General features: G+C 49.1%; 1 protein-coding gene across 1 annotated transcript in view; it reads left to right on the top strand.

Annotated features, from left to right (window-relative positions):
- The window catches only part of LATS2 (large tumor suppressor kinase 2), a 61,414-nt gene extending 47,179 nt beyond the window's left edge, over positions 1-14,235 (top strand). The window contains exons 2-7 of the mRNA XM_021678223.2: positions 3,278-3,410; positions 4,790-6,201; positions 7,326-7,908; positions 8,965-9,147; positions 10,916-11,022; positions 13,687-14,235. Coding sequence (XP_021533898.1) covers positions 3,278-3,410; positions 4,790-6,201; positions 7,326-7,908; positions 8,965-9,147; positions 10,916-11,022; positions 13,687-14,181 — 2,913 coding nt within the window. The 3' untranslated portion in view covers positions 14,182-14,235. The remainder of the gene's footprint in view (positions 1-3,277; positions 3,411-4,789; positions 6,202-7,325; positions 7,909-8,964; positions 9,148-10,915; positions 11,023-13,686) is intronic.
- The last annotated feature ends 23 nt before the right edge of the window (positions 14,236-14,258 follow it).

Consider the following 14,258-nt stretch of genomic DNA (forward strand, 5'->3'; position numbering starts at 1 on the left):
CACCTTGTGGGGATGCTGGAGGCAGCGGCTGCGGTCCTTCCTCTCTCTGCACCTCTCCCCAGGCAGGTTCCGAGCCAGTTCCCGTGGTGACACTCCAAGCTGCCGGCTTGGTGTCTGACAGCCGGAGTCATGTGGAGCTTCAGAGAGGTCGCACGAGCAACTGTGCGGGAAGCAGGTTGTGCTGTGGGATTGACGTCTGCTTGGGTCTGTGCGCAGTCCGCAGCAGATGGTGAGGCTGGATGAGAGGCAGGGTGCTTATTCCCGGTGGATTTAGAAATGATCCTGGATTTCTTTCAGCTGGAAAACCTAGCTACACGTGTGTGTGTAGTAGCATCTTCCGAGGGTTAATGTGTAGAAACTACTTATTTGCCAAATGAGGGTGAGGAACAGACAAGGGCAAGACTTGACTGATCTGGATTTTTTTTTTTTTTTAAGAATTTATTTATTTGACAGAGAAAGAGACAGCCAGAGAGGGAACACAAGCAGGGGTGAGCAGGAGAGGGAGAAGCAGGCTTCCCGCCGAGCAGGGAACCCGATGCGGGGCTCGATCCCAGGACCCCGGGATCATGACCTGAGCCAAAGGCAGACGCTTAACGACTGAGCCACCCAGGCATCCCAAGGCCTGGATTATTTGACGGTTTTTAATAAACAAGTTGCCTCGTTAGCATTGGTTAAGTTTTATGATTTGAAGCATCGCTGTGAACACAGTCATTATTTGTGGTCTCCTGTTGATTTTTCTTGGTTAAGTTCCTAGATTCAAAGCACAGTAAACGTATAAATCTTGAAGTCGTGGGTGCCAGTAAACAGGGAGTTTGAGAATGTATTTGTTTTGACTTGGTCCGCGAGTCAGCACTTTGCTGCTGTTCGGCAGGTGCTGAAGGAGTGAGCATGCCTGGCAGTCCCCCCTGGAGGAGACAGGAGCTGGTGGTCGCGTTTCAGACAGAGCAGACTGCTGTGGTTAGGGTCAGCTCCCACGGGCACATATTTTGCTCCAGGGTGATCCTGATAAGATGCGGCCTTATATCGTGTTTTTCTCTGAGCTGTTGAGAGTTCTCTGCAGACATGACCTCATCGCATAACATAGCCGTGAAGTAGGGAGCTTGAAGGATTACCTCCCGTCTGCAGGTGAGGCATCGCCGTGTTCACTTCTGCACCTCTCTTTCAGTGGCCCCACCGAAATTTGACGCACTTGCCCTTTCTGTCCGTCCAAGCTCTGCTTTCAAAACACAGCTCTGTTCTTACCGCCATTCTCTGTCTGCCTGCTAAGCTGCCTCTTCATGCTCTCCCCCCCCGCCCCGCCCCCACGCAGCCTCCTGCACCCAGCACGTCCCCACCCCCCCATCTTGGGCCATTGGTCCCTACCCCCTGCCCTCCCTGCACTGTCTTGCCATGTCTCCTGGCATCACCAAGAATATAGGCACAGGTTGCAGCCAGTGTGCTTTGTCCTGCCATAAGGTGGGGATACGGCCAGGAATGGAAAACTGGATTTTAGTATTATATAATCAGAGGGATATTAAGCACTGAAGTTGTTCCAGTTGCTACATTAGGTGGGTGATACAGCCACAAGTGACGTGGAATTCGGGCCCCACCAGGTTCTCCCAGTCCCAGAGGAGGAGACAGACATATGGACGGACAGATTTGTCTCATGAAGGTCATGGGTGTGTGATGCCCTGTCACAGGGCTGGCGGCAGCACAGTGGTCAGTTCTGAGTTAGTCTGGAAAAGCGCTTGGTTGGGGAAGCCAGGGAGCTCAGTGCCTTCTCAGTGTCTGGGACGAGTACGGATTTTCCAGAGTGGCCCCTTGGATAGCACAGCTACCGTCTTTCTGCCCAGAACAGCCCCAAGCTTCCTTCTCGTCATCCTGGGGTCTTCCTGCACCCTCACCCCTGTTCTCTCCTTTCTGAGCCACAGGATTTCCTTTGCCATGCTTTCCTACCCCTTATGCCTTCGGCCCCCCTCTCAGCTCCCGCCACCACCCCTTCTGCATTTTGTCACTTCCTCCCCGCTTGCCTGCCCCTCTTCCCCTCACAGTGCTCAGTGTCCCCTTCCACAGAGTCCCCATTTGCTGCCTCTGCCTGTTCTGTCCTTGTCTCCAGGAGGCCGGCCTCTGCCATCCTTCCCGTTTGCCCACAGCTCTGCTGAGCCAACCAACAGGCACCTTGGCCCTTCCAGTCTCCCGTCCGCTCTGGCCTGTTTGATCTCCCCAGCCTGAGACTGCCTCCAGCTCTGCTTACCGTCTCTCTGCCCCAAACTGGTCTTCTCACTGCCCCATGTGCCCTGTTGGAAAGCCTCCAGAACCGGGCAGTGTCTGGCCCCAGCCTGTGGCTCCATCTCTGCTGTCTCTCGTACCCCTGCTGGCTGCCTGCCACTCCGCCCGTTCTCTGCACCCCTGGCCTCTGGTTCGACTGTTCCCCCTGCCAAGAATGCCTTTTCTCTCCTGGGCTCTCCATCTACCCAAATTCTGTCCGTCCTTGGGCAGCCAGCCGTGCCTCCATCTCTTCCGCCAACGGTGCCTGATGCCCCCTCCCTCAGCAGGGGGAATCCGTCTCCTCTGACCCTCGTCCCTCATCGCTGACCCTTGTCCACTGTGTCTCCCGTGGTGGTCCCCAGCTTCTGTCTCTTGTTCATCCCAGAGGCCATTTTAGGGTGCTTGTCCTGTGTTGGGCACTGCTCCAGGGGCTCCTTTGGGACCTGGCTTCTCTTTCTCCCACTAGATCAGGAGCCCAAGTGCAAGTTCCCAGCTACCATAGCCAGCACAGGGCATGCAGCAAGCTCTTTACAAATGACTCTGGCAACCCTTCCCTCCTCCGGTGGGGGGCCGGGGTGGGCAGGCCACACCTTCTCCTCCCAATTAGCCTAGGGATCAGCTGGGGTTAAAGCTAGGGTCTCTGACTTCAACCATTCTTCACATTAAGCTGTTCTAGTTTTAGGTTTACCCACAAAGCAGAATCTATCAGTACAATCACAGAAGTCTTCTACAGAGAAGCACAACTTAAGATTCTTTCAGGTCCACCATCAGAATTCCAGTGTGTTTGTGACATACCCTAAATAGCCTACGGTCTAGTGTGTGTGAGGCTTTTGTCGTGAGGCACCTGAGGAGATGGGGCCAGCTCTGCTAAATCTGGGACTCGTCTGCAGCACTTGTTGCAGGACCCCAGCAGGCACAGAGGGGCGGATGTCACACGGTCCTAAGCAGGGCGGGAACGCAAGTGTGGCTTTGTTTTAGGATGACAGGCAATGATACCACCCACTGAAGCATCCGTGTGCTTTCCTCCCAGGAGATGGCAGGCAGGGCTCTGAAGCAGACTGGCAGCCGGAGTATCGAAGCCGCTCTGGAGTACATCAGCAAGATGGGCTACCTGGACCCGAGGAATGAACAGATTGTGCGAGTCATTAAGCAGACCTCGCCAGGTGAGCTCAGACCTGCAGCACTGTGGGTGGTTGACAAACACAACTCCGTTTGCAGCAAGGGAGGTCCAGTGTGGCCCCAGTCAGCACGTTACCTCTTGGCCGTTTGCCTCACTGCTCTTACCGGTGAGCTGGGCCTGCCCTGCTCTGCATTTGGGCCCTGTGAGGGGAGGCGGCAGGTGGCAGATCACGGGACTTACCTGGGTCCTGAAATAACCTGTGGTACTTTCCAGGGGGTGGCAGTTATATACATGTTTTGCTCTATGAAGATTGAAAAATTCACTGGATTTTAAAGTTAGGCAACCCAGCAGAGTGAGATCTAAAATGTTCTTTTTACTCTCTTGGGCCTGTGAGGGAGTCTTTGAAAAGGGAGGTTTATTTCATTGACTTTTTTTTTTTTAAAGATTTTTTTTATTTATTTGACAGAGAGATAGGGAGAGCAGGAACACAAGCAGGGGGAGTGGGAGAGGGAGAAGCAGGCCTCCCGAGGAGCAGGGAGCCCGACATGGGACTTGATCCCAGGACCCTGGGATCCTGACCTGAGCCGAAGGCAGATGCTTAACGACTGAGCCACCCAGGCGCCCCTTTCATTGACTTTAAAACGCACATTTTCTCACACTGTTGCTGCAGAGCAGGCTGACAGGCACCTCTCCGGGCTGGAGGCCATGGCAGTGGCGCTAGGACAGCCCCTCAGTGTCCCCTGGGAAGGGCCAGAGGCACCAGCACCCATGCTCTGCCTCGCTGGCTATTGAATGTTTCTCTCTGAGGATGGAGCAGATGGGACAGTGTTTGCTACCTGAGGTCCCTGGGCATGATAAGAGACTTCAGGTATTTTAGCAAAAAGAGCTTTCCTTATTTTGTGCAAGATCTTTGTAAAACCCACTTCACCTGTTGAGTGAGAAGTTGTATCTTTGTTGTTAAGAGGACACAGGCTCTTGTTTTCTTGTTGATGGAAGATCCTTAAATGACTGCCTGCTGGCTCTCCATGTCCAGATGCGTAGAGTCCCAGGGTCTGTCTTGGAGCACAGCTCCACAGGGAAATGCAGGCCCGTGTCTGTAAGGACTTCCTTCTATGTTTGCCTTTGACGTGTACTCGCTGATGCATCTTCTTAGCCCAGGAAAACAGTCCTTGTTTGGCTGTGCTTCTGCGCTGGGTGATGTCTGTAGAGGTTCTTGGCTGTGCCGGCTAGCCCCGTGAGGGGCCCCGGGTGGGGCAGAGCCTTTGACCCAGGTCGCCCGTGTCAGAGGGCCTTCCAGAGGGCCTTGGGTCATTTGAAGAGCCTGTGCAGCAGTGTCAGCCCCGAGGCACCGCCAGCGACAGGGCCCAGAGCCAACTGAGCAAGTTCCCCTCTAATGCCGCGTCCTCGTTCTTTGCTCTGCAGGAAAGGGCATCGCATCAGCCCCTGTGCCACGGAGGCCAAGCTTTGAAGGAACAGGCGACCCTTTCCCCCCCTACCATCAGATGAGTGGAGCCGCCTACGAGGGCAGCAACACGCTGGAGGAGGTGCCTCGTCAGTACATGGACTTTCTTTTCACCGGAGGCACTCACGGCATGCCTGGCGGCCATCAGCACCAGCCCAAAGGCTATGCTGCAAACATGGAGGCCGCAGGGTTGAACTTCCCAGTGGGCGGCCCTGGGGGCCAAGCCCTCCCACTGCAAGGCTCCCACTACAGGCCACACCTGCTGGTGCCTGGGGAGCCACTGGGCTATGGCATCCAGCGCAGCCCCTCCTTCCAAAACAAGGAGGCAGGAGCATATGCAAACCTTGCTGCCAAGGGCCCAGCCGTGCAGCCGGGGGCGGGCCACGCGTTTCCGCCCACGGGAGCGGCGACAGGGCTGTACGTGCCCCACCCACACCACAAACAGGCCCACCAGATGCACATGATGGGCTCCCGGGGCCAGGTGTTCACGAGTGACAGCCCCCCGCAGAGTCTGATCACACCCTCCAGAAACAGCCTCAATGTGGACCTGTATGACCTGAGCAGCCCTCCTGTCCAGCAGTGGCAGTCCTCTACCCTGTCCCGCCGTGACTCTCTTCAGAAGCCAGGCCTGGAGGCACCACCCCGCCAGCACGTGGCGTTCCTGCCCGAAGGCCCCGTCCCCAGCAGAACCAACTCCTTCAACAACCACCAGCAGCCAGTGGCCGTGCCCATCCGGGCAGGAGTGCCCAGCAAGACGGAGCCTTCCATGCCCTCCCCCAACACCATCACGGCTGTGACGGCCGCCCACATCCTGCACCCAGTGAAGAGCGTGAGGGTGATGCGGCCCGAGCCGCAGACGGCTGTGGGGCCCTCCCACCCGGCCTGGGTGCCAGCACCCACCCCCGGGGTGGAGAGTCTGGACTCCAAGGACGAGCACCCTCTGCCCCTGGGGGGCGCCAGTGCATACCCGCTGGACGTGGACTATAGCAGCCCAGACCTGAGGTGCCCGCCCCCACCGTACCCCAAGCACTTGTTGCTCCGGAGTAAGTCAGAGCAGTACGACGTGGACAGCCTGTGTGTGGGCATGGAGCAGAGCCTCCGAGGCGGCCAGGCTGCCGAACCTGCCGAGAGGAATGACAAGAGCCACAAAAATACCAAAGGGGAGAAAGTGGGGAAGGATAAAAAGCAGATTCAGACCTCTCCTGTTCCTGTTCGGAAAAACAGCAGAGATGAAGAGAAGAGGGAATCTCGCATCAAGAGCTACTCGCCGTATGCATTTAAGTTCTTTATGGAGCAGCATGTGGAAAATGTCATAAAAACCTACCAGCAGAAGGTCAACCGGAGGTTGCAGCTGGAACAGGAAATGGCAAAAGTAATTTCTCTTTATATTCTTATCATTTGGCCCTGGCTCTTTCCTAAATTGGTAGTGGGAATTACGGCAGAATTCCTTTTTTGTTTCTGCTTTATGCACCTTTATTACAAATGATTCATCTCACAGGACGATGGTGCGGTTATAGGGCAAACACCTTGCAGAAATGACAGATGTTTCAGGCTCCCTTGCCCCTTCTCCCTGACTCTGAGGGGAGCAGTGAGCACAGAGCAGGACGCAGCCAACAGGCAGATTACCAGATCGATTTTTATGGTGTGTCCTTATTTGTTAACAAAATTTGTCAAGTTTTACTGACTGGTGTTTAAACATTTTGAAAGAGTAGAAACAAAGTTTGAGGTTTTATAATTTGAAATTGTGGTATTTATAAAGAAAAATATATCTGGGAATGATCTGTTTATCCTTTAAGTTTATAATTAGCAAATAATATATACCTATTTTTTAAAGATCTTATTTATTTATTTGCAAGAGAGACAGAAAGAGCACAAGCAGGGGGAGGGGCAGAGGCTAGAGGGAGAGGGACAAGCAGGCTCCCCTTCGAGCAAGAAGCCTGATGCGGGGCTCAATCCTAGGACCCTGGGATCATGACCTGAGCTGAAGGCAGACACTTAACCAACTGAGCCACCCAGGCGCCCCAGCAAATAGTATTTTAAATGTACATTGGTTGATACTTATCTGCTAGAGAAGGTAATTCATGAAATTTAAATCATACAAAGCCAATCATTTCAAATTCTAAAAACCAAATCTGTGCTCTCCCATTTTCATTGACTTTTCTTTGTTCCCATTTTCCCTGAGCTATTAAATTATTAGATTGTTCTTAGAGTTCTAGGAACTTTGCGGTCCCCCCCCTTTTTTTTTTTACGGATTTTTATTTATAGAGGTTCCCTTTAGAGCCTAAAGTCACCTGTTTTGCCTTCCCTTTAGATTCCAGATTTGTGTCTACATAAGCATATAAAGAACAAAACCAGTTGTTGTATTGCTTATAGTATACTGGACCCATTCAGTGTTCTTATTTCTATAAATTAAGTTAGGACCCTTACGTCTCCTGCCCCACCTATTTCCTACCACGGGCTCCTCTAACGTGACTTCCTTGTTTTCCTTCTCCGCAGGCTGGACTCTGTGAAGCTGAGCAGGAACAGATGAGGAAGATCCTCTACCAGAAGGAATCTAATTACAACAGGCTGAAGAGGGCCAAAATGGACAAGTCCATGTTTGTGAAAATCAAAACCCTGGGGATTGGTGCCTTTGGAGAAGTGTGCCTTGCTTGTAAGGTGGACACTCATGCCCTATATGCCATGAAGACCCTGAGGAAGAAGGATGTCCTGAACCGAAATCAGGTGGCCCACGTCAAGGCCGAAAGGGACATCCTGGCCGAGGCAGACAACGAGTGGGTGGTCAAACTCTACTACTCCTTCCAAGACAAGGACAGCCTGTACTTTGTGATGGACTACATCCCAGGGGGCGACATGATGAGCCTGCTGATCCGGATGGAGGTCTTCCCTGAGCACCTGGCCCGGTTCTACATCGCAGAGTTGACTCTGGCCATTGAGAGTGTCCACAAGATGGGCTTCATCCACCGAGACATCAAGCCAGACAACATTTTGATAGATCTTGATGGTCACATCAAACTGACAGACTTTGGCCTCTGCACTGGGTTCAGGTGGACTCACAATTCCAAATACTACCAGAAAGGTATTGTCTAGACGTGCCACGGCCACCTTCTACATCTAGACAGAGCTGAACCATCTAAGGCAGCTCCTTCCCATCCGGGTGGCTCCTGATCATTTTGAAATTATCTGTTTTACATTATTTTATAATTTGGCATGACATCCTTTTCTCCCTGAAACAGTACTATGATGTGTGGGAAAAAAAAGGTTTTTTTTTTAAATTAATGGATTCTAATTTTACTATAGTATTTTTAGGACAGTAGGCTATGGGGTGTAATGGGACCTTGGTTGGGAACCATCACTCTGCCCTTATAAAATGAGCCTTAAAAAATAAGTCTCACAACCTCCCAAGTGTCCTCTCTTCTAGCTAACGTGAATCTATAGGTATCTATAAGTACAGGTATAGGTTAACTCCATCTTATACAGTTTTGCTGGCCATTATGTTGCTTGAGACTCAGTTTCTTGACATTGTTATTTTAATACCATGGCTCAGGCTTTTTTTTTTTTTTTTTTTTTTAAGTAATCTCTACACCCATTGTGGGGATTGAACTCACAACCCCGAGATCAAAAGTTGCACGTTCTATTGACTGAGCCTCATGCTTCTATTTTTTAACTCAAAACTAACCCTAAATCATTTAATCCATTCCCATTTTCTGGCATTAGAGTCACTTTTGTTTATATTTTTTAAATCCTCTTATGCTTTTCCATGTTAATCTTGAAACATGTCTTGTCAAACAGGTAGTATACTGACTTTGGCCAGAGTGCTATGCCTGATACCCCCACAGTTACCTGAGCTTTTTTCCCTGTGCATCACACTGTCACCCCACACCACGCCCAGCTCCTGTCATCGCTTTATCCATCGTTCTTAGTGTTTGTGTTACCTCATGACTTGAGTCTCAGACCCAGGAATCATGGGCCACCCCTACAGAGCAGTTGGGAAGGATTCTTTCTCATAACATGTCAGGAGCTGAACTGAATTACTTTCCCCTTTGAAGTTGTGGATTTGTTGCATCGCTGAATAGTGGAAATACACTTTGTTTTTTATTCTCTTCTTTCCCTGCCCCTGATTCCTGGGTGAAAGGGAGCCACATCAGACAGGACAGCATGGAGCCCAGCGACCTCTGGGACGACGTGTCTAATTGTCGATGTGGAGACAGGCTGAAGACCCTGGAGCAGAGAGCCAGGAAGCAGCACCAGAGGTGTCTGGCACACTCCCTGGTTGGGACCCCAAATTACATCGCGCCGGAAGTGCTCCTCCGAAAAGGTGCGTGCTTCCGGCCACAGCCAGCTGCGCAACTGGCGGCCATCTTGACTTCAAACCTTTGGGGCCAGATGACCTCTCAGAGTCTCTCCAGCTCCAGCTTTCCAAGACTCTGAATGTTCTCATTGTATTTTTGTACTCGTGGAAGCCCGAGAGGAAATTATTTCCCTAACAAACAAACCTCCAGCATATCTCTCGTCTGTTTTGCAGCTGCCCTTGCTTCTGGGGTGAAAGAGGACACACACCATTAGACCTGTCTCACTAGCTCTTCCTTTGGCTGGGCTAGATTGGGTATAGGGTGTGGGCTTTCTGTGTAGAACCCAAGAGAATCTCGCCACAACTGATTTTGACAGAAATAACTCTGAGGGCACAGGGACACTCGTCATTCTGCCTAAGCCATACATGTTCAGGCTCCTAGCTGCTTGCAGCATATCCAGCTGGTTAGGAAGTATGACAGAACACAAGTATTATTTCCCTCCTGTTCTCCCCTGTTAGTCCAGAAGTGCTGGAAGGTGAGATGTGGGGACAGTGGTATGCATAAAATTAAAAGTGTTCAGTAAAATCGGTCTGTGCGGATGTTCTCTCAAATATGCATTTGAGTACAAGAGAAACCTTACAGTGAGTGTGGGGCTCATAGCAACAGTGCAGTAAATCCAGAGATTGGTGGTCTGTCTTTTCACATGTGCTGTTTCAAGTCTTTCAAGTCTGATCAAGTCACTTTCCTTTGTTAGCTGTGGAAATCCAAAGCAAATCACTTAACCGCTCAGAGCCACAGGCCTAACAGTAACTACCTTGAGAGGTGGTTGTGAATATCGACCTCGCTCTCCTGGAAAGGTGTCATTCTTTCCTTCCTCTCCCAGTGGGAGGTGGGAGGTGTCTCCAGCACCCTGACATGTGCCACAGTCCCGGAACGAGGGGTTGGAGTTACCCTTCGGCCTCCAGTGCTGGGCCAGGTTGGGAGGAGGTGGGGTGAGGGGAGAACAGAGCTAGCAAATACTGCTGGCGGGTCTTAAGGCCCAGTTCAGGCTTAGCAGGCATCAGGTGACATCAAGACTGGAGCATGGCTGGGACTGGGCTGCAGAGCTCCGAAGGAAAAGTGGGAGAAAATAGAAGAAAAATGGACCTGTCCCACCGCCTCGGTGAGGCTGGCCCTGTCTGACCAAGCCGCAGGGTGCCCTGCCTCAGCTCCTGCGTCTTGGGAGCTCCGTGAGCAAGGGCCTGGCTCCGTGAATGCGTCACACTGTGTCTTATTAGACAGTTGTTTCCTTTGCCAAAGGGCCCCCTTTCCCCTCCTCTTCTCCATATTCCTCAACTTCTTCCAAAACTGACTCGGCAGGCCTCCCCAGGAAGTCCTCGCTGACAGGTGTAGCGCTTTCTGTTTTCCAGTTAGTCCTATTTTAATCGATGTCTTTGTGTGTTCTTTAAGAACTTAAAATCCTGGTTCGTAGCGTTACTAAGAGTAACAATAGGCTTTTAAAGTTAGAAAGTCTTACTACAAAAGCATCCTGTGTTTGTAACAGACTAATGTAGAAAATAAGAGAATACACGACGACTGGCGCCGGCCTGGCAGGTGCCCCACGCAGCCTTCTATACTGAGCCACACACGCAAGGAGGCGCGTTTTATGTAGGTTGGTTTTCTTTTACGTAACATGTATGCTGCTTGAACATGCTTTCCCCCTTAACAGTCAGTTAGCATTTGAGGATTTCATAAAATTCTTCTCTGAGAAGAATTCATCCCTGTGTTGGAACTGAGTGAGACTTTGTCTTTCAGGATACACTCAGCTCTGTGACTGGTGGAGTGTTGGTGTGATTCTCTTCGAGATGCTGGTGGGGCAGCCACCCTTTTTGGCCCCTACTCCCACAGAAACCCAGCTGAAGGTAGGAATTAACTAGCCCATGCATCTGCTTGTTGCAAACACACATGGTTGTCTGATGAACCCATGAATCTCTGGTCGGCATTTGATCTTTCATTCTGAGTAGCGTAGGAGTGTCCGTTGTATATTTTTAAAGTATTATTATTATGACCTATAGAAAAAGTTTTATTTTAATAAGTAAACCCACAAAGTTAGACCTGTGTTTTGATGTATATGTATATCTGAAGTTTTACTTGAACCATTGGCCATCCGCCATCTTGAACCATGAGCAGTGAGAAGCAGTAAAGGGGCGCTGTACATCTGGTCTCTGCTGCCACATGCCTACCTTGCAAAAAACACCGAGAACTTTATGAACTAGACCTAAAGAAATCAGTTATTTCTTTGGATGTTATACTACATTATACACTATCTGTATTACTGTTTGCAGATTATCAGCTCTGTGGTTGGGCTAGTTGTACATATTTCTAATATCAATTGGAAATAAATAATTACTCTCAATCATTTAATGCTAAATAATTAGTTTTAGAATGAGAGATTGATAGCCATTATTCTCTGAAATAAATGATCTGATTACTTAAGAAGAACTGAATAGAGAATCTGATGAAATCTTTGGAGCTTCTTTGAACAGTGCACTTAACCACCAACATAGGTGTTTACTAACAATTCTATGAAGTACTCATATGTCCCAGAGTCCATGTTAGACCCTAAATTAATAATCCCTTATTTAGAAAAACCCTAAATGAAGGCTTAGTTTTCACTCTGGTAACAGTAAAAATGGAATTTGACATTATCTGTATCCTAATTGAATTGCTGAACCATTCTCTAATTTGCCTGCATGATAATAACCCAATGTTTTTATTGTGATAAAGTTTACCATTTTAACCATTTTTAATTTTACAGTTCAGTGGCATTGAGTGCATTCACAGTGTTGTACAACTATAACCATTACCTATTTTCAGATATTTTTATCATCCCAAACAGAAACTGTACCCATTAAGCAATAACTCCCCATTCCTCCCTCCACCAGACTCTGTAACCTCTCTCCGACTTTCTGTCTCTGTGAGGTCGCCTAGTCTAGAGCCCTCATGAAAGTGTAATACCATATTTGTCCTTTCATGACTAGCTTATTTGACTTAGCATAATGTCTTTGAGGTCCATCCATGCTGTAGCACCTGTCAGAATGTCCTTCCTTTTTAAGGCTGAAGAATATGCCAGTGTATGTGTACAGCACATTTATTTATCCATCATCTGGTGATGGTCACTTGGGCTTTTTCTACCTTTTGGAGTGAACATGAGTACGTATACAAGTATCTGTTTGAGTTCCTGCTTTCATTTTTGCAGTTATATACCCAGAAGTGGGATGGCCAGATCATATGGTCATTCTATGTTTAACTTTTTGAGGAACCACCAAACTGTTGGCCCCAGTGGCTGCATGATTTTGCATTCCCATCATCCATGCACGAGGGGTCCAGTTTCTTCACATGCTCATCAACACTTATTTTACTTGTTGTTGTTATTTTAATAGAAGTCATCCTAGTGGGTGTGAGGTGGTATCTCATTGTGGTTTTGATTTGTATTTCCTGATGATAGTGATTGAGCCTCTCTTCGTGTGCTTATTGGGCATTTGTACATCTTTGGAGAATGCCTGTTCCAGTCTTTAGCCCTTTTTTAATCAGGTTGTTTTTGTTGTTGAATTGTAGAATGTATTCTGGACGTTAATCTCTGATCAGATAGATGTTTTGCAAATATATTCTTCCATTCTGGGGGTTACCTTTCCATTCTGTTAATAGTGTCCTTTGGTGCACAAAAGTTTTAAATTTTGATGAAGTCCATTATATATATTTTTTGTTGTGTTGCCTGTGCTTTTGGTATCCAAGAAATCATTTTCGAATCCAATGTCATGAAGATTTTTCCCTTTGTTTTCTTCTGTGACTTTTACAGTTTTAGCTTTACTAAAACAACTACTCAAGTTCAAACCAGCCCTCCCACCCATACGCCCACCTGCCTGCATGCCTTACCAATGCCCTGTCACCCCAGCCTGTAGCCTGATGGTTTGGCCTTGCTTTATTCTAAGTATAAATAATAGAGAGTCCCTTAGGTTTTCTCTTCATAGTAGTTGCTTTTCGTGACAAATGTATTTACTGAATATCCCGATGGCTGGTCTGTGCAGTTGACCGTCACGAACATAGGCCAAGGCCATAGGGTCCATCACCTTTATTCTTCTCTGTGAGGTTGTCTTTTTTTTTTTTTTTTTTAAACAAAACCCCAGTTGACCATCTCTTGGCCATAATAAGTACTGAATGAGAACCATGATGGTTCAATAGAAATCTGTTGCCATAAGCTAAAGAAATGACTCACAGATGAGCGGCCATTTCATTTTTATGGAAACCACACAATTCTTTTGCTAAACTGTATTTCTCATAGTCTCTTTTGGTCTGTTTGGCTTCATCACCCCCTGCCTCAGGCTGTGAGCCCCCTACTAAACCGCGCCGGCCTTTGATGGCTGCTCAGCTCTGCAGCTGCTGCTCCTAGATCTAGTCTAACTGTTCTCCCGTCGTGGAAGTAAAATTATTTAAAAGCCATGTCATCACACACTATCTCAGAACTGCCCTAAATGGGCCTTAAAACGTGAAAAGAAAGGAAAACTTTGGTTCTGTTGTCTCTTCAGGTGATAAACTGGGAGAACACGCTCCACATTCCAGCCCAGGTCAAGCTGAGCCCCGAGGCCCGGGACCTCATCACCAAGCTGTGCTGCGCTGCTGACCACCGGCTGGGGAGGAATGGGGCCGACGACCTGAAGGCCCATCCGTTCTTCGGGGCCATTGACTTCTCGAGTGACATCCGGAAGCAGCCGGCCCCCTACGTCCCCAAGATCAGCCACCCCATGGACACCTCAAATTTTGACCCCGTAGATGAAGAAAGCCCTTGGAATGATGCTAGTGAGGACAGCACTAAGGCCTGGGACACACTCACCTCTCCAAATAACAAACACCCTGAGCATGCATTTTATGAATTCACTTTCCGAAGGTTCTTTGATGACAATGGCTATCCCTTTAGGTGCCCAAAGCCTTCAGGAGCAGATGCTTCACAGGCTGAGGACTCTGATTTGGAAAACTCTGATATGGTGGATCAGACTGAAGGTTGCCAGCCAGTGTACGTGTAGACAGTGACTCGCCGTCCCTGATACTCTGCGTCTTCAGAGGTCCAGGGGGCCCAGAGCCGGTTTCCTAACAGGCCTGA

This window comes from Neomonachus schauinslandi, chromosome 3 (assembly GCF_002201575.2).
Source record: "Neomonachus schauinslandi chromosome 3, ASM220157v2, whole genome shotgun sequence".
Classification (NCBI taxonomy): Eukaryota; Metazoa; Chordata; class Mammalia; order Carnivora; family Phocidae; genus Neomonachus; species Neomonachus schauinslandi.